A 23,812-nucleotide genomic window follows, 5' to 3' on the forward strand; every position below is an offset into this window, starting at 1 on the left:
CTGAAAGTGCAGGATATACGCTACACAGGCAAGTGATTAGGATAGAGTCAAACTTACAGAAATAGAACTAAGTTGATATGTACAGTTTTATTTTAAGTTCACACTTGCAGTATGTTTAGTGATCTTAATTTATGCAGAACTAAGGAGAATTGAGTGTTTTCAGCACGTGCAAGATATAGATATAATCTGGGAATTTGTCATGTGATTAAATAATAATTAACAGTTATTGATGTTATAGCACTTCTGACTAAATGTTGCCTCCTTAGACACATCTCTGAGAGAGGGAGGTCATGTTTGCCCTTAAGCGATTTTTTTGTTTGGTTTGCTTTTTTTTTTCAGAATTCAGGTATTAACTGCATCTTACTTGCACAGAATAAAAGGTCAGTGCTGCAGGCTAGTTGCTGCCAACATAAATTAAGTCTCTCAGGGCAAAGTCATTCCTGACTACAGTGAGGTGAAACCTACAGTTCAACATCCTTCTTTTGTTCCCAAATCATATCAACAACAGAGCAAGGCATCACAGGAGCTTTAAAAAGGCAAATCCAAGTTTACCACAATGTTCCCTCTCTCCACAGAACTCTTGGAAAGAATAAAGTAGGTAGATAAGAAGAGTAATCACACAGCTGATGCACTGCAGAGAGATGTTGAAAATCTCACTGATATGAGAAGCATCCAAATATAACAAAAATCAATATTTCTTAAAAAAAAAACAAACACCAAACTAAACCAAACATCCAAACTTACCATCCTGTCATGAACCTGCAGTTTGGAACACACATCTTCTGCAGGTTGCAAGCAAAGAGTCTTATTCATTGTGTTCCCCTAGACTGTTTAAGGCAGCCTGGTTTTAAAAGATATAGCACTACAAAGAAGTGCTCATGGAGTGCTCTCCCCACCTCTGCTCACCAGTCACATGCCTATCATTTTACTCTTGTCACAACTTTAACAGTTGTGACAGAATGTATTAGTAATCAAATATCTGAGATAATGTTGATAATCCCCATGAAACAGATGAAAATCTCAGGCACGGGGGACATGAAAGCAGGGTAGACCAAAGCTGTTACTGTTTTCAAAGAAATAATCTTCCTGCCAGAACTTTGGTAGTTATTGGCTTGCTGACTGTTCAAATATTATACATAACCATGATTCAAACAAGGTAGATTTTTAACAGCAAGTAAATGCATTAAGACTATTGTGAAATTTAAACTGACCTCTCTGCTCTTTAACAGCTCGATGTGATATCAGTATTGCCGTTTGACGTTTTATACTTCTTCTTCGGATTTAACACAGCATTTAGAGCAAATAAGATACTAAAGGTAAGATCTGTATTAGTGATGGATGGTTAACCATACATAAATGATTTTACAATGCAGTGGGAAGTTGCTTAAAATATTTAGGAATATGAAATTTAGAAACTGGAAAATATCTTCAGTACAAGCCACAAAATCAGTGCATTAGCCAACAAAATCCACAAGATATAATTTAGCCAAATGAAGCCTTTATTCTCTTATTTTTCTTCTAACTTTATTATTTCATACTTTCAAAAAGTGTTTTGTGATTCAGGCTGGTTTTTTCCATTATTTAATTTAAATTAATCTTAAATTACCAATTTAGTTTTCAAAGATAAAAAAAATAATAATTTAAATCACTAATGAATAGCAATGTATTTTCCCCTTCTGTTGGTAATGTCAGATGCTAAGAAGTAAGGGAGGGATTTTTAAGGACAATGTAAACTACACACAGCATATTTAACACGTGTAAACCCACTTTTGTTATTGAATCCAAAGACATCTGGAGATGTGTAATGAAGGGACTGAGAACGTACTAGACAACAGCATCGTTGTCTGCATTTCATGTTACCTAGCAGGTCATTCTGTGGCTAAATACATTCACCTTCATAGAAGCAATAGGTTGATAAAAATGGATCTCATTTAAAGCTGAGGTGGAACAAGGACTCTGAGAATAAAACGACGGTGCTCCTCAAAACAATATGAAAGAATGAAAAGTTAAACAGTACCTAGTATTAGGCAAAGAGATGTCCACTGAATAAAAACAAAGAGAAAAGCTACATGTGACTATTAAGGGCTTCACTAAAGGTAAAACACAAATAATTAACAGGAGTAATTCAATACTACAGCAATTGTTATGACATAGTCTCTTTTGGTATATGGGTTTTGATACATACGATCACTTACTAAGAATTACTAGAATTTCAAGAAGAGTAAAAAGGGATTTTTGTGTGTGTAATTGTCCTGGATAAAGTGGCCCAAGCAATTACATATGTTTGAAGAAGTAGAAGTTATTCATCTGCAGCAGTCTGACCTAAACAGCAAGGTTATTTCTACAGTTTGATTAACAGGATGCTGAATACTCAAAATAATGTTTAACTCAATTCTCATCTTTGCTTTGCATTTCACCTTTTAGTTAAATGTTTAAAGAAAGACAGAGTACTGAAAAATCCATTATTTCCAAAATATGTATGTGAACTAATGTCAGTACTATTAGAAAAAGATGTGTGGTGAAGAATAGCGATTGGATTACTGTCATTTGTTTTCCATTCAGCATAACACATTCTTTGAGTTTAATGATCGTTTGGAAGCTATTCTGGACAAAGCATACATCTACAGGTATGTGCTTATTAAACTCATGTAGCCTGCAAAGCTTGGCACAGAATTTATTTCAATTGATTTCATGAGTTTCCAGTGAAACACTCGATGAAATATGATACATCTTTAACTGTTCAATTTAAGATTTTTTTAAATATCTGTCTTTATTGTAATCATTAAAATAATAAATGTAAAACTTCACTCATATAAAATCTGGCTCAGTTCAGCTAGCCAGGTTCAGACAAAATGTTGACCAAATGGAAACTCCTGTCAAAATTTAACTGATCAGAAGTATCAGAAGTTTCTTTATTGAAAGAACTAAAGAATGGTTTCTTTAGGTTGCTAATAGCGGTGCCAAATTCTCAGCAGTTGTTTATTTGTACTTAATAAGAGTCATGAGCTTAGTCTGTGTCAACATTTTTCTTCAAATATGCTCTCACCATGAACTTGGCATATACAGAAACTTGATCCTCCACGACATTGACTAAACTTGGAATGAGAACCAATTTAGAAGTTGTCTGCTGCACAATTTTCTCACCTTCTGCATTGACAGGAAGAATTTTGGATCCAACTCAAGTAGTCCACAGACGTGTACTGCGAGTCTCATAGGCTCTTCAGCAGTCAGCGAGGCTGCTAAAACCAAATGAATCCATCTACTGTGTTACCATTATTGTCATCTGCTCTCACTGTCATTAGCCCTAGTTCATTCTGTGCAATTACTAAAAAAAGAGGTTGAAACGTCATCTTTTTCATATTTTCATATGCCTGCAAAATAAAACAAAACTTAGAAGTTTGAAACTTCTGCTAAAATATTTCTGAGATGCTGATCTCCACAAAGCTCGTTCTTATATTGCCCTCTCTTTTCAGTTATTGAAGTCTTTGGTAGTTTGGGGTTTTTTTTGTTTTTGTTTTTTTAAATTCTTGGTAGAAAAGAAGGCTTTCCACAAGATGAAGAAATTACTTTTCAGCTTCTGAATCACTGCCTCTATACCATCTCCAGTTTCTAATGTCAATAAAAAGAATTGGTTTTGTCTGTCTTGCTTATATTTTTCAACCGTTTCTAATGTTGAGAACTTTTAAAATTAATTATTTTCCATATTACTTCCTTTGCTTTGGAGTCATAATTCGATGACTTTTCTGTATCTCCAATTGCAGTAAGTACTAAGAGATACAGATTTTTAATATAGATGGGTTTGAGTCGAGTAATTATTTTGTATGTAACAATAATGATGTGTGTATACGGATTTCAAAGAAACAGGAACAAACTAGTAAACTAATTTTCTCCCAAAAAGGCAATTTTTCGAGGGATAGAGTTTCACACTGAATAGAAGTATGGAATGGGAAACAGTTGTTTAAAGAAGGAGTTTAGAGTAGGAAATCTGTATCTTCAATCTAGCCTAACTTTGAAGGATATGATGTTGATTTGTGTTTAAAAAAAAAAACAGAGGTGGTGCTCATTTAGAAATGCTAAGACACACATCTCACTGGTCCTGTAAAATGTATGCAGTAGCTGGAAGAACAGAGACAGTTACCCTGCAAAGCTGTTCTACATTATTGATTTAGACAGTTTTGTACCATAGTATTGTTTGAGTGCCACAACAGTGTGTGTTGCTGTCTCCTGGTCACAGGCCCACTTACATTTTCCAGTATTAAAACACTTGTAGAATGTAAACTGTAGAATGTAAATATTACAAATTTAATCCGTTTTCTACCTCATAATCTTAAGAGGCCAGAAACCCGAATGGTGTGAAGCAGAGCACTCTTCATAACTAAAATGCAATTTTAAATGCATTTGAAGATGTACAGAAAAACAGTGTCAGAGCACATGGACTTCAATATTGCTCAGCATATATAGGGTTAGCATCTTTCCCATCGGTGGATTGGTAAGGTTTGTGGTAGAAAAAAAAATCCTGCATACTGTGCTACCTAAATGTTATATTTTATATTTGCAAAAACATCTATTATGTTAGACCGTGCCCTGATATGCTGCTTTAGAACATACTTCAGAAAACACTGATTCTCAGTTTATGAGGGTCTCATTGGTAAAAACATTTATATGGAAAATATTTTTTCATTGGCTTACTAGAAGGCATTAGGATAAGAAAAGAAAAAGGACAAATGGAAAAGAGAGGTCATTATTGAGAAGAAAAGCACAAACAGGAGTAAAGAAATATAAAAAGAATGATGAGCTGTTTGTGCAAACTGCTGCATTTTATTTTAATGTAGCAATGTCATTTTGTTCTGAGATCCTGGTTTGATCATCATTTGAGCAATATGGCACCAATTAACTGTATAATATCAAGCTGAAGTTCTACACTGCATGTGTGTGTGTCTCAGTGGAATCTCTTCACAAACTCATTAATTTGTGTTTGTAGAAATAGACCTAGCGAAAGTTACTACATCTTATCTACCCATTCTGGTAGATTCAATATGTGCCTAGAGAAATATAACATATATTGTACCAAACGCTTCCAGAATCTTTACTCAGATGTCAGGAGTCCACTTGCATGGATTCAAACGTGCACAAGACCCACCATGGTCAGTATTTCAATAGGACTGGATCACTGTTGCTGCTCTCAATAGCTTGAAACTATAACAGAATTGTTCTGGAAGCACATCAACATTCAAACAGAGAAGTGGCATTCATTTGTCAACATCCAAAAGAAGAGTATGCGTAGGTAGATTGCTCAATGGCAAACAAGGGAGGGTATGCAATGGCACTTGAAGAACCAGCAAATGAATGCATAATACAGAGGCAACAACAGATATGTTAGCTCCCATTAACTTAGTTTATAGACTGAACTTAGTCAGAACTTACTAAATTTTCATAAAACCAGGCACTCAGTCACTGAACACGGCACTGAAATCTAACTGTAGCAGATAAAATAAAATCACTACGTATCAGCCTTCCTGTGTTTAGCTAAGTCCCATACTTTTCCGGCTTATTTCTCCCTTGCCTGTATGAATATTTGAATGGAGTGTTAAATCCAGGAGAACTTTCTTTGATCCACACACACCGAACAGAGGATATACAATGAGATCATTATTGTATTAAACAGAAAGCTGCTTGGACTTAAGTAGTACATCATTGGTGTTCTTCAAAGAACTGGCCATAAGCATAAGAATATGGATTAGGAATGATGTAACTCCTGCTGTAGCCACTAAATCACACTGTTCAGCTGATCTACTGCAAGCTTCCTAGCGCAGTTCTTGTAAAGTTCACTTCTGACCTGAGATATTTCTTGGCTTTGGTTCACAAGTTTAGAGCCTATCTTGAACAGAGTTTGGCAAACACATTAACCCTCTATCTTCATTAATATAGCTTCAAATTTCTGTAAATAATCATAGGTAATTAAAGAAGAGGATTATAAAGTCCTTAGGGAACCACAATTTAAAAATTACCCCAACTCTGAATATTCTGGGAAAGATATTTATGTGACCTTGGATAAACATGAGAGATAGGTAACTGCCAGTTATTTTTCCAGAGTCAATAAGGTAGGGAACTGCTTAGTGGGTGCTTAACATAAACATTATTCGTCAAAAAAAGCAATGAGTTCCATGTTAAAAGGAAGGGAAAATATCAGTTGTTTTTACAGAATCTGTTAACTTTTATAGGGTCATTCGAACAACCGGATACTTGCTGTTTATCTTGCACATTAATGCATGCCTGTATTATTGGGCTTCAGACTATGAAGGACTTGGCAGCACGAGATGGGTGTATGATGGCGAAGGGAACATGTAAGTCCTTTCATTTTGCAAGAGATTTTTGTTGATTTTGCTCCTGCATCACCTTCCTTTTCTCATGCTTTTTCTTGCAGGGTACGCCCTTACCTTACAAGTGCTTGGATAGTAAACATAGCACCATGAATGCTGATGAGCGGCTTTCATTACTAACACATATTTGGAGGGTGGGTGCAGTGAATAATCAGTTTACCACTTTCAGCTCTTATAGGTTTACAAGTCAGCACTAAGCACTAACCTAATTAAACACCTAGAAAGCAACAAGGGTCATAAATTAAACTTACTGATTGCATATGCACATGGGAACTGTTACAAGGATTGCAGAACATTCTCTCAAAGGAATCAGGGGCACAAATTTTCCTCCTGCCACATAGCATCTGTGTCACTAAATTGCAGCATTTTATCCCCTTGAGGAACCACGATGACTAGTCTGAAAAAATTCCACCCACTTTCTCTGATCTTTTGAGAAAGTCATGCTTAAATACGTGGCAGAGTGTGTTCAGTGAGTAGGACTGGATATTGGAACACTTTTCCGCAAATTCCTTGCAACAGCACTAGGCAGGGTGCCAAGTAAGGGGCATTCATTAAGATGAGGAATATGGAGAGGAAGCAAAAGAAAATAGCAGAGTCATAATAAATTTTGTGTGTAGTTATTTAAAAATATATCTAGTAGGTTCAGATGTACAAACGTCCATTTCTTTCAAAGGCCATAACATAGTTAAAGCAGTAGAAGATCAATTTGCTCATTAATTGCATTCTTTGTGAAACCACATATAATATACTATAACTCTCATAAGTCACCCTTTGAACAGTTTTTTACGTTTCTTCTGGAGACATGGTCTTCTTGCTTGTAATTTTGTCATACTTCATGAGTTTGCTCTGTAGTCACTATCTTGAAGGGTAAGAAAATAGCCTTTGAGAGTAAAACACACTTTGTGTAAAGCAGTATTGATTTTTTACAAACTATGATTCTGTCTTAAAAAATGATATGGCCGAATTTTCCACACACTACTCAAATACTTTAGTACTGCAGCCAGACACGTGCAAGCAGGCTCATGGAGCTCAGTGGGACCACTTATGCAAGTGAAGTTATACACAGGCATTTATTTGCAGGATCAAGACTTCCAGAAATCTGACAAGAAAAATGCAAAACAAATTTCCATTATAGATATTTTTGTTAATGTCAGTCTTGGGAATATTTGCCTCATAACAAGAAATAAGGTAACTAAGACTGAGCAACCTGAGGACTCCAAAAGTAGACTGCTTACTCAGTCTTCCAGTTTTTAATGCTCCTTCAGAACAGCCTAGAGAACAGGTGCATGGAACCCCAAAGAGCATTTCACGTTGAGCTGCATTTCATGAAGTACAGCTTAGTATCCCACTAACAACAAATGACTTCTGTATGGGATAGTCATCACCTTAGAGAATCAGATATGACATATATCTGATTGTTGAATCATAGAATCATAAAACCACAGAATCATAGAATAGTTAAGGTTGGAAGGGACCTTAAAGATCATCTAGTTCCAACCCCCCTGCCATGGGCAGGGACATCCCACCAGATCAGGCTGCCCAAGGCCCCACCCAGCCTGGCCTTGAACACCTCCAGGGATGGGGCATCCACAGTATTTGGGGATTTTTGACAAAGAGGTATCGGTGAACATTAGTTGTTATTGGAGATGCAATGTGAATTTAAACATATCAGACAAGATACTTCTAAGTATATTCATTTTTTTGGAGAGCAGGAATAGAGAACATTCTAGGAAATATGTCACAAAAAGTAAACAGAACTGCAGTGTATATTATGGCACAGCAGTGCAGATGTAATTTCCCTTTACACAGCAGACCAAGTTGCCAATATGTAAAGCAAAATATGCCATTGTTCTCGTGTAGAATGGGAACATATTCAGAAAGAAGATAAGACAAACACAGCTTGTTAGCTAATTAAAAAAATTACACTAGGCAGTTTGACAAATAAATCAAAATCCTAGTAGTGTCAGGTTACACTGACCCAAAGCAAATTATTTGGCACTGATTTAGTGGCATGAATGTTTTATGTAGAAGCCCTACTGTGTCCAAAAATGCTGTTAGTTATGGACAAACCCAGTTCTTAAAAATGTTAACATTTCTAGGACCTTTTTCTTTTCCTTTCCAGGCTAAAAAGAATATACAAACAGCAGTCTCCCTTATTAATTTGGTTATATTTATGTTCCCGCGCAGGCATCCTAACTGATGAACTTCAATTTATAACTAACAGCTGTACACAGAACCCAAACCACAAGGAAAATTATCAACATAGCTATTTTGCAGATTTCTGCTAGCTGTATTCTTTTCCAGCTCATGTCCAGATGATAAAGTGTTAGTGCCAGTCCAAGAAGATTTGAGGTATTTTGCATGGCAGCCTTCAAAGCCTTTGACCTGAGGTGCAAAAGGCAGTCAAATTCACCCACCTGCAACACACCCAAATTAAGTCATACAAGATGTTTCCAGCATTAAAACTGCACTCATGAGCTTGGTATAATTAGGCAGACAGACATCTGTCCCTCCTAATGCAGAAGGATAGTATCCCTGATGCGAAATCATAATGCAACCACGGCAGCAGGATATTGAAAATGTCTCTTAATTATAGCTAAGTGAACAATTTGAATTATATGTGTTTATTTACAATCTCATATAACTACCTAAGTTAGAGATTGGTCTCACTAATTCCTCAGGAAAATGGACAAATCCTCTAGAAAGGGATTAAAGGCAGGAACATAATGTCATTTTGAATTGTCTTGTGGAAGTGTATGTCTCTTTCATCACTGCGTAGGGGAAACTAAAATTAGGGAGCTGGAATTTTCATGCAAACTCCCTAGGTCAGCATTAAACTTAGGGAAAACAAATAATCCAACTTTGCTCATGGTACATTTCTTCTGCTGTCTATAAGTCACCCACAAGCAGTCTGCAAAATTCTCCAGCATATTTACTAATCAAGATATCTATTTACATCCTGATTATGTTTCTCTGTGCCTTGCTGCCTTCCTGCTTTGGGCATAGACTTAGCTGATATCTGGAAGTCCCAGAAAATGGTAGAATAGCTCTACTTCTTTGGTATGCATTGCCCAAAGCACTAGCATATGCTAAAAGGTGTCTTGAGGATATCAGCTATACATTGTACTTGCAATAGTTCTGATGTGACACACCCACAGTGCCTGCTATACTGTGCCTCCAGTACGTGAATGCCTGGCCCAGCTCATGTCAGAACTAATGCTTTCAGACCTGCTACTTGCAGCAATATTTTATAGATAAAAAGTTTGTAGTTTACATCATTGTGTCTGAGATCATCATACCCGCAGCCATCTGATGAAAAAGTCACTCCAGAGGTACCAAGAAGGAGGTCGTTAGAGTATCGCTTTATAAAGGCCACTTCTCCACTCTGCTTAAATCCATCCTGATTATAATCTGAGGGGAGTCAAATGTGAGAGCCCTGAAATAATGCAACCATGGGCTGAAATAAATGTTTGAAGACCACCTTAAAATCTGATAGCCATGTGCATAACAATTTCATTTACCTGTATTAACCAAAACTGAGTAAGAAGCTTAGCATATTCTGAAATGGACTCTATGAAAAAGATATTTCTATTGGTAGAATATTGCAAGGTATTTTATTGGCACTGTTTTCACTGCAAATGTGAATGAATGCTTTAATATCTAGGACTTATTTTAGGGAAAAATCTAGTAGTTTGAATGCCTGAAGAATAAACATATTCAGAAAGAGTCTGCAGAGGGAAAATACCTTCCTTGTCTGATGTTGTTTGCCTCAACAGTAATTTTAGACCAGGCTAGTAAGCAGTATGGTGAGCAATGATGGTTTCCAGACACTAGCTAGTAGAAAGCAGAGCTGGTTATACTGTTGAAATAGGAGTCTGTTTTTTCTGGCTTTCCTTAAGTGAAATTTACAATCTCATTTCTGCTTTATATTTCAACTGTATAACTTCCATTCAGATTAACACAGAAACAATAAAAGGCATAAACGGAGACAATATGAAACCTGTGCCTAAGAGATAGTGAATATCATGTGACTTTGCCAGCAGAAAGTTTCTTTTGAAGTAACATTACAGAAGAAAACACTGTATTAACTGCATCTTCAGAAAAGGGTGGGCAGATCTGAAAAAAACCTCTCACACTTTGGATATACAACGCCGTAAAGAAGAATGTGACCCCTAAATTCCTTTGAGAAGCTGCTTTCATTCTTTGTAGACATTCCCAGAGTTAGGATTATATTGTCTGTCATGGTGGACTTAGCAAATCTGTCATCCAAGGCCATTGGGGTTGAGGGAATCACTTAATTACTTTTTCTCCTATAGTAACAAGCACAGGACAGTGAGAAACTGCTGCATTTCCTATATACTCATATTTTACCACCAGTGAGAACATTCAGCTCAATGTGACTTATATAATTCTATCATTTGTAAAATCATAACCCTTTATAAAAATGCTGAGGTCTTTTGGACTGAAAAGCATCACTGAAAGGCTCAACTAAGCTAGGTATATGCTTAACTTCAACCACAAAAGTAGCTACAGTCAATAACAAAAATGCTGTCTGTATCCACAGGTATCTGAGATGTTACTACTGGGCGGTTCGTACTTTAATCACCATTGGTGGCCTTCCAGAACCACAAACTCTGTTTGAGATAATTTTTCAACTACTGAATTTTTTCTTGGGTGTCTTTGTCTTCTCCAGCTTAATTGGTCAGGTACATCAAAAAATGAATAACTAGATATATTCAAATATATAGATATATCTAGCTATATCTATATATCTACGGCAATGTAGTGATGATATATTCAGTTTAATTCAGTGTAGTTCTGGGAAATAGTTTAGCTTCCATCTGCATGTCCCTCCATTTAACTGTCACCTGTACTTATTCTTCTGACAAATACATGTGTTTAATTAGTTGTCAGTTTAGTAACCCTTTTGCACACAAGCTGATTTATAGCCAAGACACTACAGGACGCAGATGATTCTTGAAACTACATCTAAGTCCTTTTTGCTTCCTCACAGTCAAGGAGACAGTTCCTTGATGTTCACATTGTACTGTTAAATCTGACAAAAAAATTGTAACTGTAGGTACAATATTAATATGTACAAATTATTGGATAAGTCATGCTTGATAGTACTACCATTACAATACTGTTAATGTAAATCTCTTGATTTTTGTCAAACTAGAATTCTGCTCTCTTCCATAAATACAATACCTTTGTTAGTGTGAAAATTAACTGGTTTCTATTTCTCTTGGTTCTCACTTGGCAGGAGAAAAAAACCCCAAAACACATAGCACAGCAAATCATTTATATTTCCAAATGAATGGGCTTTAGATCCACAGGTTTCAAAATACCTTGCCTACAGAAGAGCAAATGCCATGGTTCCTATCTGAGACTGTGTCTTAATGGATTCCTACAGAAAACATTCTAGATCTTTTGATTTGTAGATGCTCAAAGAATTATTATGAAAAAATCAAGATTAAAATTGAAATTTAATTTTTATTTTGAATACAGCATTTGACATTCAATCAAACAGTGAAAAATTGCATAGGTCTCTTGTTGATTAGAAGTGCACAAGGATAACTGTCACAAACAGACTCATGCCTACAGAATTTAAAATTCATCCATAAACAAGAATTACCAAAAATAAAAGAAAGCAGTTAATATAAAATATTTCTTCAGGAAAACTATTGAATTTAACTGTATTGAATTAAACTTCAGTTTGCATATTTATATTTTTTTCCTAAATTGATGTAACTGTCTACAAAAGTACCACTCACCACGAAGACTCTGCAGATTAGTTTTTATAACCAGTACAGTCATTTGCAGACTCAGACCTTAAATCTCAGCACACAAACACCTTCATTGCAGTTTTTTTATAATTCCTGTTTACAAAGAGCTCTTGAAATTACTGAGTTATTCCTGGTTTAGCAGACCTGGCTAAAAATTGTTACTTCTACTGCAATCCATTGCACTTCTATAATGAAAAGCAAAATTCAGCCCACTGGCACTCTAATCTTTGGCCACTGCAATATGAAGCCATTCTACTAAAACCATTTTTAAATAGTTATGCTTTTGAAGAAGGAATATCTATGAACAGCAATTCATCCACTTTCTAAAAACTAAATTACATTTGTGTTGGAATGTTAAATGATGTTCCTGCACTGAAATCTTCAAGGTGACCTTTCAGCTCTCTAAGTGCTTTTTTAAGACTGATTAAGATTCTCCTAGTTATTTAAACAGAGGCAGGATCTTAATTCTTGTGGTGGCAGCCGATGTTATTAGAGAAAATGAGCCCAGTTTGCTTCAGTTCTGACTTACATTGCACACCAAATACAGAGTAGCATTATTACGGATTTTTAAGAAAATCATTATCTATATTTTTCATCCATGTCCAGAAATATGAGGCAGAAGAATAAGCTAAAACCTACAAATGATTAGTTTAAAATCATAGATGTAGACTTTGCAATACAATTAGATTTAATACAAGTAATGCTTCTGAAAAAGTGGACGAAGCACCTGTTCAAAATATGCAGCTGGACATATAATCAGTCACCGATTTTGCAAACAAGAGTTATATATTGTTGACAAGACATTAAAATCAAGACTGCTTTTGCTGAACTGTGTACTAACAACTGATGTTTGCAGATGAGAGATGTAATTGGAGCAGCTACAGCAGGACAGAATTACTACCGTTCCTGTATGGATAACACTGTGTCCTATATGAACACTTATTCTATTCCAAGATTGGTCCAAAATCGTGTTCGAACCTGGTATGAATACACGTGGGACTCTCAGGGAATGCTAGGTAAGGCTTTCCAATTCCAGTTATGGAGCAACTCCAAGTGAGAGTGGTTGCATAAATACAGACACAGGGCGAAATTCACATTTCTTCTTTTCTGAATTGCATGCAAGAAGAGAGGAGGGTATTCAATTTACTTTATAAAAGAAAAAAACCTTCAAAGCAATATGATGCTGAGTGCTTCACAAATTAAAATAATTTATAGAATATTCTGGTTATAACTTTAGATAAGACGTAACTTAAATGACAATATCTTAGTAAATGCATACTAGCAGTAGCTTCCTCATTTGAACTAAAAAAAATGCTAGAATAACTCCATTAAATTATTTTTCTATACAGTGCTCATTTTTATGGACAATCTTTCATCCTTCCTTCATATTTTCTAACTAACACAGTTTGCTTTCTTTGGTTTTCTTTTTGTTTTACAGATGAATCAGAATTACTGGAGCAGATGCCAGTCAAAATGCAATTAGCCATTGCAATTGATGTGAACTTTGCCATTGTCAGTAAAGTCGACTTATTCAAAGCAAGTAGTTTTACAGGAGAATGCAGAAATATGTGGTATTCCTGAAACAAAAGCCTTCTACTGCACATGTTGCAACACTTGGGAACACGTTTGTTAATATGCAACGTAAAATGAGTCTAAGAAATATTTCCATCAATGGAGACAAGTCAGGACAATGATACAATTTAAACGCGGTGCTTAAGATTGGATTTTTGACAACAAACCCTTGCAAGGACACACTGCATTTTCAGAAGTAGTCTCAACATAAAGTTACCTTAACACTAGTTTGCTTGTTAGGGTAATTGCGAAAAAAATCAGAATATCACTGTATAAACATTACATAGTCACACTATTTCTGCTACATTTGCTGAAGACATGGAATTCATAGACTCATAACAACATTTCACATAACTTGTTTTAAACCCCGTATCAGTAAAAAAAATTTGCATGAGACACCCATAAAGCTGTTAACATAGCACAAACAGAGTTTCTATAGCAAATTTGTATGTCGAGAAGCTTACTTTGTAAAAAACAAAGAGATGTTCAACCCAAGGGAACTTCATAAGTACTTGGAAATTACAATTCTTTCAGTCTTTTCTCTGCTTTAAAAGCTGATACTTATGGTGTTTTGAATTTGTGTTCCACTTATGAAGTATTAATGAATTAACAGAGACATCAATTCTAACTGTTTTAACAGGGGTGTGATAACCAAATGATATATGACATGCTGCTAAGGTTGAAATCCATTGTGTATTTACCTGGTGACTTTGTCTGCAAAAAGGTGAGCATTGTTGTCTCTTTCAAATAATAATTATGGTATATATTTTAGAAAAAGAGTTCAGATACCGGTCAAGAGTGTCCTTTAAATAAAATTAATCCTGAGTAAAATAGATAGCATGAAAGTAATTAGGATAGTCTGTGTTATAATAGCAAATGTGTTCTCAAGTTTCAACCTAGAACAAGACAATATGTATTTTATTACTTATATTATCAAACATAAAATTATAGCAATATGGGAAAGTACTTAAAGTAAATATGGCTTATCTAATGATACATCGTAAAGTTCTAATATTTAAAATTGAGTAAGTTTAATTTTTTTATACATATATACACAAATCTCAATCTGTGATGTTCGCATGTACTTCATTTGTGTATTCAGAAACCCTTAAGTGGAATTAATGCAAGAATGTAGAAAATGCACTGCATCTCATTCCACTCCTTACAGCAGGATCTGATCTTACTCTGTCTTCACTCAGAGCTCTGAGCCACCTCCAGACTTGCAACTGAATGCTGTCACAGTATCCATTAGCAAAGACGCCTATCTTCTCTTAGCATTTTGACTCAATTAGGGCCTTATAATTACAGCACAAGTTGATAGCTTAGCTTCCGACCAAGTCAGTCCAAATCTCTTTTCAAAAGACATGTAAACATACTCATAGGCAAGGAGGGATGTAATTAAAGCATGGGAAGTGTGAAGTATCAGTAGTGCTACTGTTCTGGCAAATGACCCACAATTCATACCACACCCCAAAGCGACCATCAGAACCTCTTAACTTGTCTTTAGCTGTCCTGGTTCAGCATGTTTACTAAGATCCTGCTCCCTCCAAGAGCTAAGCATATGATCCTCTTCCTGAATGGTGTTAGACCATTTGTGAATGCACTGAAGGATCATGTATTTCCTTTCAAAGGCAGTGCCAGAATTACTGATGGCTAGGAAGGATGAAAGAGTCGTTTGGTATCTTTGCTTGTATAATACATGACATAAAAGCATCTTAGACTGCAGCTGGGACTGCCACAACACAGATAATAAATGACAGTAACAGACTTATGGTCTTGAATCTGCAGTCAGATGCATACAGTTCTTAACAATGATGGATTGCTAGAAATGGAAATATTATTTTATTCCAGCTTGATTCAGAGCTAAAAGGTCACTCACTTGCACAGATCCTCTATGGCCAACAATCACAGTAATCCTACTAATGCTGTAAAATCTAGTAGGAAACAAAATCCTATTGCAAGTTGAGAGCTGTGACTACCTCCTCCTTCGATATATTCTGCCTTCATCATATTTTAACAAGGAAGCTCCAAAATGCAGGTTTGGAGGAGCAAGCAAAGTGTTAGGAAGTGTAGATCTGAAGTTTCAGTCCTAGCTTTGTTGCTGTTGCCTTTTCACTTTTAAAATGCAATTGCTGCTTTGCCTCAGTTACTGTAGCTGCAAAAGTGGAAAAAGAGTTATTTGCCTCCCTTTTTTAGATGTTGTGAGGACTTTTACGATCATGTTTGTGAAATCCATTACATTACCCAAGTTTGCCTGCCTTTTATTGTTTATACTGATGTCATATCTTTGAATCCTAAACAACAAACTCTTAAACTATCCAGTGATTATATAGATTTGACAATGCCTTGAATTACTGTTTATTCTTACTTTCATTTTAAATTATGTAAATGATGATTAGAAGCAATACTGTAAAAACTGAAGTTTTTTAGACCATGAAGCGTGAGCTGTTTTGCACTTCCCCATTATTCAATACACTGCTGAAGTACTTTAGTTTATGCCAGGACAGTTGACTGAAATGACTGCTACAATCCTGATTATAACCTAGTCTTCTATTTCCAAGCTGGCCTGGATGGTTTTACTTTTGTTCAAATATTGTCCCACATCACAATTAGAACAGCTGGTCAGTTCTTGCGCTTGTGGTCAGTGCTAGGAAAAGTAGCACAAACATTCATTTCTCCGCAATACTGGTAAACTGGTTTATGAGAAAATTAATTGGAAGGTATTTAAAGAAGAGTTTGTGAGATTATTCTAACAAAAAAAAAAAAAAAAACCAAAACATTGCCCTGCTAAAATATGTGATCTTTATGCATTTTTGTGCCCAGGGAGAGATTGGCAGAGAAATGTACATCATCAAACAGGGTGAAGTTCAAGTCCTTGGAGGCCCTGATGGTACAAAAGTCCTGGTTACACTAAAAGCAGGAGCTGTATTTGGGGAGATAAGGTAGGTCCATCGCTATTTTTATTACATTTTTAGAACTGGCCAAATAATCAATGGTTGTTTATTTTCTCTCTGGTAAGCATGACAACTATCATGGGGAGGCTAGAAAGTGGGTAGGATCACACAAAAGGACACTGAGCAAAGAGATGCAGGTAAGTGAAGGAAAATCTAAGATCTGGCAAGATCTGTGACCAATATTGGACAATGTACACAGTGATATACAGACAGATTTCTCCTTTGGTATTTAAAAGATTTAATACATCTTCCAGTTCCAAGGTCTGCAATACAGCAGGACCAAAAGTATTTTGTTGCCTGTACGGTGATACTAGATACCCTTATACAGATAGTAAAAATGATAATTAATTTCCAACAAAGGAGACAAAAAATATAAAGTAGCAAATAAAACCAGTTCATTTAGGAGCTGAAGTAAGAATTAAGTTGCCAAAATACAGGTATACACATTTGAAAATATGATTTGTTTAAGAGGATACTAACAAAAAAAAAAGGCTGACAGATCAGATTTTTGGGTCTGAGTTTATCTGGGGAAGAAAATTTTTCTTAGGTGACTACAAACGTTTTTTATATTCTCCACATGGTTGCTATACAAAATCCATTAACTTTTATGTGCCACGTACCCAAATTAGCCAACCAAATGCTAGGTTTTAGGCACTGCATTCCCTGCTGAGGTTGGCCTGAGGAAAAGTAATAAAATACATGCGCTGCTACATGTGATAAACTGGATACTTGGATTTCTTCCAGCTGCCTTCCTCTTATTGCTAATCCTCTCGCCGGTAGCTTTAATCTGCCTTTCGAAAATCACTAATCAGCTCTGTGCCAGGTTTACATTTATCTTCTACTTGTGTCTCCCTTTGTTGTAGGAAAAACATTCCGTCTATCCAATGATGTGCGTACAGAACTTGATTAGACCTCAAGTGGAAAACACCTGATATACCCCATAGATAAAGACCTTTCTCATCGAGTGAGAAAGTGAAATTATATCAGCTCTTTGAGAAAGGTTATTTGAAAGGTATTTCTCTGTGTGACAGTAATAACAGTTGAGCAAAGCTTCAAACCAAAAAGCTGTATTGTAATTCATGAGGAAAGGCTGGGAATGCGCTGGTTTTCAGTAAGGGCTGGATACTGAAAAGATGAAAGAAAAAGCTACAACAGCACAGATATGTAACATGCGCATAGCTTTGAATTATTGATTAGTCTTGCATTTGGAGCAAGAACTTTATTTTTTAAACTAAGAAATTATAATGATAGGTTTGAAAACAAGGAAGGGATTTTCAAACTTCTGATTTAATAAATGTGAGCACTTTTTTCCATTTGAGAACTACACAATGACCTTTAAAGGTTCATTCCCCAATACATGTTACTCTTCATGCAATTGTCAACATGGCCAGTAAAACCCTCAGCAACACCATAACTCTACTCATGGAGTCTTGTTTTATTCATCTTGTTTTATTTCACTATGTATTCATTTACATAGTGTGGCAGCATACCTGTTCGGACACAGGTAATTTGCATAAAAATGTCAGGCAGTGGATAATCTTGAGAAAATAAGCAGCAACTGGCAGACCACTCCAAAACTGAAGAAAAGCAAAGATATGAAGCATTAACTGTATTAGTAGAGATTTATCCTCTTCCTTGTGGCAAAGTGTAAGAAAATAAAGTGTAGTGCCTTTCTATATAAGTTTTGTTAAGGTCTTCTGACTATTGTATAGCAGAAGCAAATGAAAAAAATATTATTTAACTGATGAAATATTGCTTCATTTAGCAGATCCAAGGTTCTCCCTCATCATTCATTGTGTGGTTATCACTTGGTATCAGACTGATTTCTTTCTGATTTTTGATTCGAGATTTGTTTAGAGAAACATGTCTGCGCCATTCTCAGTGGTTTAACTACATGATTTGTGAGACACTTGCCATTTAATCTTACTCTGTTCAAAACACATGTAAATGATGCTTTTAAAGTCTCTGAGGGCAATGCAGTTGCAGAAAACAAAAAATGTTTATGTCAAAAAAATTCCCTGAATTATACTACAAGGCCATTGCAAGACTAATGTTCAAATGAGTCCTTTGCCAATTTTATCCTTGGAAATTATTACAGAAACAAATTAAGTAATAGAAGTTGCCTTCCAATTAACATTTTACCCTCATTACTACTTTCCTGTATAGATAATATCAGTTTGCGGAAACAAAATAACCTCAGAAACAGAGTCAAACAGATTGGTGCCTTAATGAGAGCTTGCCTGCACAGACAATTGAGAAAGAAAAATTCAGCTATAATGCAACACTTCATTAGCCCAGAGAAGTTTACACTTTAAGCCAGATGTCCTCATTCATCCATTTACTGATATTTCACCAGAACTATTTCCTATGAGAAAATAGTAATTCTGGAAAACTTAAAACATTTCTCCATTATATGCAAATTTTTGAAAGGAAGATCTCTAAACATAACTTTAAGGAAAACAATCAAAACTAAAGGGAATAGTTTGCTTTGTGAAAGATTACATTGTCCACTTTGGCCCCCAGTGTACCACAAAGTGGCAGCTGTTGCTTTCAATGAGCTCAGCCCTTTGGTGTTTTACATCTTGTTCAGAAGCAAGATCCAGACTTATTTCCCTCTCCTGACATACCAGTTCTCCCTATATGTATATAGATGCACAGCTGAGCTGTCAAAACCCTGCATGTTCAGCCGATACACACATCATTCCCTGGATCAATACACTAATTTCAACAATCAGCAACTTGCTACAGAGATCAGCTACCATAAAAACGATAAATAAGCTTAGTCATCATTTGACAACCTTATTGCTCAAAATTAAACTTGCTAACACAAGGATTCAAAAGTTATCATCTCATACTGATATTACAGAATTTCAGACTAACAACTGGAATAAAAATAGTAAGGTGAAAAAAGCAAACATCTCTATTACTAGAGATTACATTATCAAGAACCATTACAAGACAAATATAGTTATTTTTAGAAATTTGGTCTTTCATGTAACTCTTAGCGTACTAACCAGCACAGATTCAATTGTGAAGTCCACGATGCTGTCCTTAGTCAAAGAAGGTTCTGTTTGAACAAGGATTGCCTTACTTGTAAAATTCACCTCACATCATTACCATAATGAAAAAGCTGATCTCTTTAGTCCCAGTCTGCCTCAACAAAATGAGCTTTCTGTTAGGAAAGCCTGAAAATGATTGTTCAATGACTTGTTGAGAAGTGATTCATCAGGACTCAAAAGGTGTTTGCAATTTTCTTTAGCTGCTTTTCTTATTGTGCAAATAGTTTTGTTCTATCTGAGGAATTGTACAGAATTGTTTAAAAGAAGAAAATACATTGCATTTTCAGCTTGAATTCACATATTGATTGTTGCTTGGGTTGCAGAAAATCTGTGTGCGTGTAAATAATCTTCTACACAGAGCTGCAGAGGTCTTATACTATCATTTATAAATCAAATATAATCTAATATCTGTATGATAAAATAAGTATAAATGTGTTCTATCAATGTATTTAATATTAAACCAATATATATATAACCTTGATTAATATATTAGATAAGTATTAAGTCACGCTTTATGGGGTCCAATCTATTCTTTATCAATAACTTCTAATTTTATAGATTACTAAATATTCTCTAAAAAAAATGAATTCACTGAGAAATACTGAAGGAACAAATTTTAGGGTAGACCTCCTTGAACAGAGCAATAAAACCATTTTAGTACTTAACCCAAAATGCAAGTTCTCTTGCTTATCACCACAGCTGAGAAGTGAAGTCTCTTAATCTAACTCACTTAATGCAAGATGAACAAATTAATTTTTATTTCATACCATCTAAATTTTATGCAGACATTCTTCTTAAGTCCAACTGCTGCTTGCTAAACTGGTCTAATGCTTCAGTTTCAAAATAAGAGAGACTTCTTTTTCTGGCAGACACATTTGTAACTGTCAGCCTGAAAGACCTTCCTAATCCATATCATTCAACTTGCCAACATTCAAATGTGAAAAGTGGTATGTGAGAAAACTGACAACCAGAGTTCCACAAGAGGTTATTCACTTAGGAAAATTAAAATTCTTGGAGAATCATTCAGTCATTGTAAACAAGTCTTTCAATTATAACAGACTTGTGCTGCTCCACTGCTGATTTAAATCATTTTCAAGAATAAAATTGAGGAAATGCCAAGTTCACAAAAGGACAAAAAAAAATGCAGTCCTTGCAATGGCTGTCTCTTGGGAGAAATATTTCTGTCTGACCAGTAGTGACAATTTGCCCTCCTGAGGCAGGAATATATTTCTATTCCAAACTGCAAAGAGCTTTTACAGAACATCAGATAGAACATTTGTGTACCTAAGTGAGCTTTAGGATGACTTTAATGGAGAACCACCAGCAAAGAGATTCCTCAGTAGGGCAAGTAAGGATGTGACTGATGATGTTTATTTTCATTCTAGTCTATTAGCTGCAGGTGGAGGAAATCGAAGGACTGCCAACGTGGTGGCTCATGGTTTTGCCAACCTTTTCATTCTGGACAAGAAAACACTCAACGAAATCTTGGTGCACTATCCTGACTCAGAAAAACTTCTCAAGAAGAAAGCAAAGTATGTCCCAATAATAGATTTTAAATCACATTATTTAGCTGCAGAATGGACAGTTGTGGCTTCTAGACAGACTTGCATTCCCTTCTTGGAAGAGTAACACATTTGTATTTAGAGGTCAGATATGCTTCATAGTATCTAGTGGAATTCTTGGTCTTGGCAGGGATTTTAAGGATTGTGAAAATGTGGTCCGTAGAATGAAGTCCTGAATGTAGCTGCCTTCTCCACTGTACTTAAACAAAAAAACCAAATAGGAGATAAAAAGGAACATCAGGATTCCTTATCATAGTCAAGAAACTGCAGGACAGATGTCACTTAAGGAATAGGTTTTCAAAGACGCAACGGAATGCTTGCAATATACAAGTGCATCAATGCGCTCACAAACTTGTATGCATTTCTGAAACCTTTAGTAGTTAGGAATGGATTTCAAGTAAGGCCCAACAAGATGGAAGTACACAGATTAGAGAGGCATGCATTTTGTTCAAAAACATTCTGAAATGGGATTACAAAGACAAATTGCATCTCATTTTGCTTTGGCTGTAGCTTGCTAGGATCACCATCTCCCCAGCTTTGAAAGGGCAAAGTAGTCAGAGTTTGTCATAAAATTGTGACAAAATAAGTACCTTGCTACCTCGTAAAATGTTGAAATACTTGAAACAGCTTGTCATTATTGGTATACTTCAGCACTCTTATTGTTCTCAGCTGTTGCCTTGCATTGCCACCAAACGTTGGAAGGTTGCTCCTAGATCTGAAATTTCACCAGAGAAGACTAAATATATCACAGGAGTGATATTTTCTTCTGCTTCTTTCTAAACAGTTGTATGACCATCACTACTTGTCATTCCTGTCTCTCTGTCCTACACTACCTTCTTCTGCTTTCTTGCCCACTCTAATCATATCTTGCCAAGTCATTAAATTCTGCTTCCTCCAGACAGCCTCTCTCAAACACAGGAGCTTAATAATCATGCATCCTTCTTATCTGCACTCCCATTTGAGTCCAAAGCCCCCTCATGACACCAGACCAGATAGAGGATTGTTAAATTTTAAAGACAAGCACTACTTGTCCTGTGCTGTAGGCCATGTATTCTTCTCACATAAGCATCCACTAAGCCTTCCAAAACTCCCTTGGTGTTACGCATGGTCAGCCATTTCTCTAGAAAAACTAGGCACCAACAGGACAGTTGTACATTGTTTTGATAAAGATTGCAGTTATATTTAGTTTTGGAATGAAGTTATCAGATGCTCTGTGGTGGAGGTTTTATACTAGAGTTCTCTGTAGGATTGCATTGGCCATTCCACATCTTTAAAGGGCTCCTTTAAGTTATTTAAGGAAGGATAGTCACTGTATGGTCTTTACATAATAAACCCATGCAAGTGCAAAAGTATACTTTAATTTATGACAACAAAACTTTAAAAGAAAAAAAAAAAAGTAAAATCTTTGCTTCTTAAGTTCCCAAAGCTACATAGCACAAGTCTTCGTAGAAAATGAGATTTACTCTACCTCAGACTGCAAGTATAGTCCTTGCTTATAAAAAGCCTTAAGTCAGGGTTTTGCAAGGATAGAGAAGTTGCCTGGAAAATGGTAGGCAACCTAATAGAAACTGAAAGCATGGGAACCCTCTGCTTTTCACTGGTTCCATCTATGTCAGAACTGTTATCTAATCTTTACCCTCATCATTAATTCTTATTTCTCATCGTCATGGCTACAAATCAGTATAGCTAGTGTGAAAATCTAGTCTGCCACATGATTGGCAGTAATTTTTATATCTTCAGGGTGTCTTCTGCTACTGAAGAAGACCAAAAATAAGCACCACTGTCTAACCTGACCTATGAGAGATGAGTCATGCTGAAAGGTAGTTTGGTAAACAATTAGTTCCACAAGCACCAGATGGAATCCAAGCAGAGCACTAAATGCTTTCTGAATTTGTATCCCGAAGACCAGGTAAAAGACTGCCACCTCACATACAAGGCATCGGTTCCCTCCACAATAATCCTCACCTACTAAAACTCTCATCTGTTTTATGACACCTTAATTTGAGCCTCCACTTGTTTGATCTCCAGGATACAGGTAAGCAACTCCGAATTTGAACAGTAGCCTCCACTCTATGAGAACCCAGTGTAAAACCATTACCCCTTCCAGCTTTGCTCTTGCCACTGGATCTGGGATCAAAAAAAAAAATGCCTAGAAAAGTTGCCAGATTTTCATCCATGAATGTGACATTTTAGCTCTGCAGGAACTTCGCCCAGTTTCACAGCACTGCTCTGTGTTCTCATTCCTCCCTGTCTCCAGGGTGCTGCTGAAGGCGAAAGGAAAACCTGCTCCAGGACCACCAGTGCAACAACCACGGGGCTTGGCAGGTCTGTTTGGGCAGAAACAGGAAACTCCAAAGATGTTTAAAGCACTGCTTGGAGGAAAAGGAAAAGAAGGTCTTGCTAAGCTGCTGCAGCTGAAAAGACAACAAGACGCTCAGGTAATGCCACAGAAAGCAGATACTTCAGTTGCTGAAAGATAATGGAAGGGTTTGGGCAAAC

General features: G+C 36.1%; 1 protein-coding gene across 1 annotated transcript in view; it reads left to right on the forward strand.

The window, feature by feature from the left end:
- CNGB3 (cyclic nucleotide gated channel subunit beta 3) overlaps positions 1-23,812 on the forward strand; it is a 66,226-nt gene that overhangs the window by 38,251 nt on the left and 4,163 nt on the right. The window contains exons 8-17 of the mRNA XM_054059017.1: positions 1,230-1,316; positions 2,563-2,627; positions 6,222-6,344; positions 10,945-11,086; positions 13,023-13,182; positions 13,605-13,702; positions 14,379-14,462; positions 16,562-16,680; positions 21,137-21,283; positions 23,571-23,751. Coding sequence (XP_053914992.1) covers positions 1,230-1,316; positions 2,563-2,627; positions 6,222-6,344; positions 10,945-11,086; positions 13,023-13,182; positions 13,605-13,702; positions 14,379-14,462; positions 16,562-16,680; positions 21,137-21,283; positions 23,571-23,751 — 1,206 coding nt within the window. The remainder of the gene's footprint in view (positions 1-1,229; positions 1,317-2,562; positions 2,628-6,221; positions 6,345-10,944; positions 11,087-13,022; positions 13,183-13,604; positions 13,703-14,378; positions 14,463-16,561; positions 16,681-21,136; positions 21,284-23,570; positions 23,752-23,812) is intronic.

This window comes from Cuculus canorus, chromosome 2, assembly GCF_017976375.1.
Source record: "Cuculus canorus isolate bCucCan1 chromosome 2, bCucCan1.pri, whole genome shotgun sequence".
Taxonomy (NCBI): domain Eukaryota; kingdom Metazoa; phylum Chordata; class Aves; order Cuculiformes; family Cuculidae; genus Cuculus; species Cuculus canorus.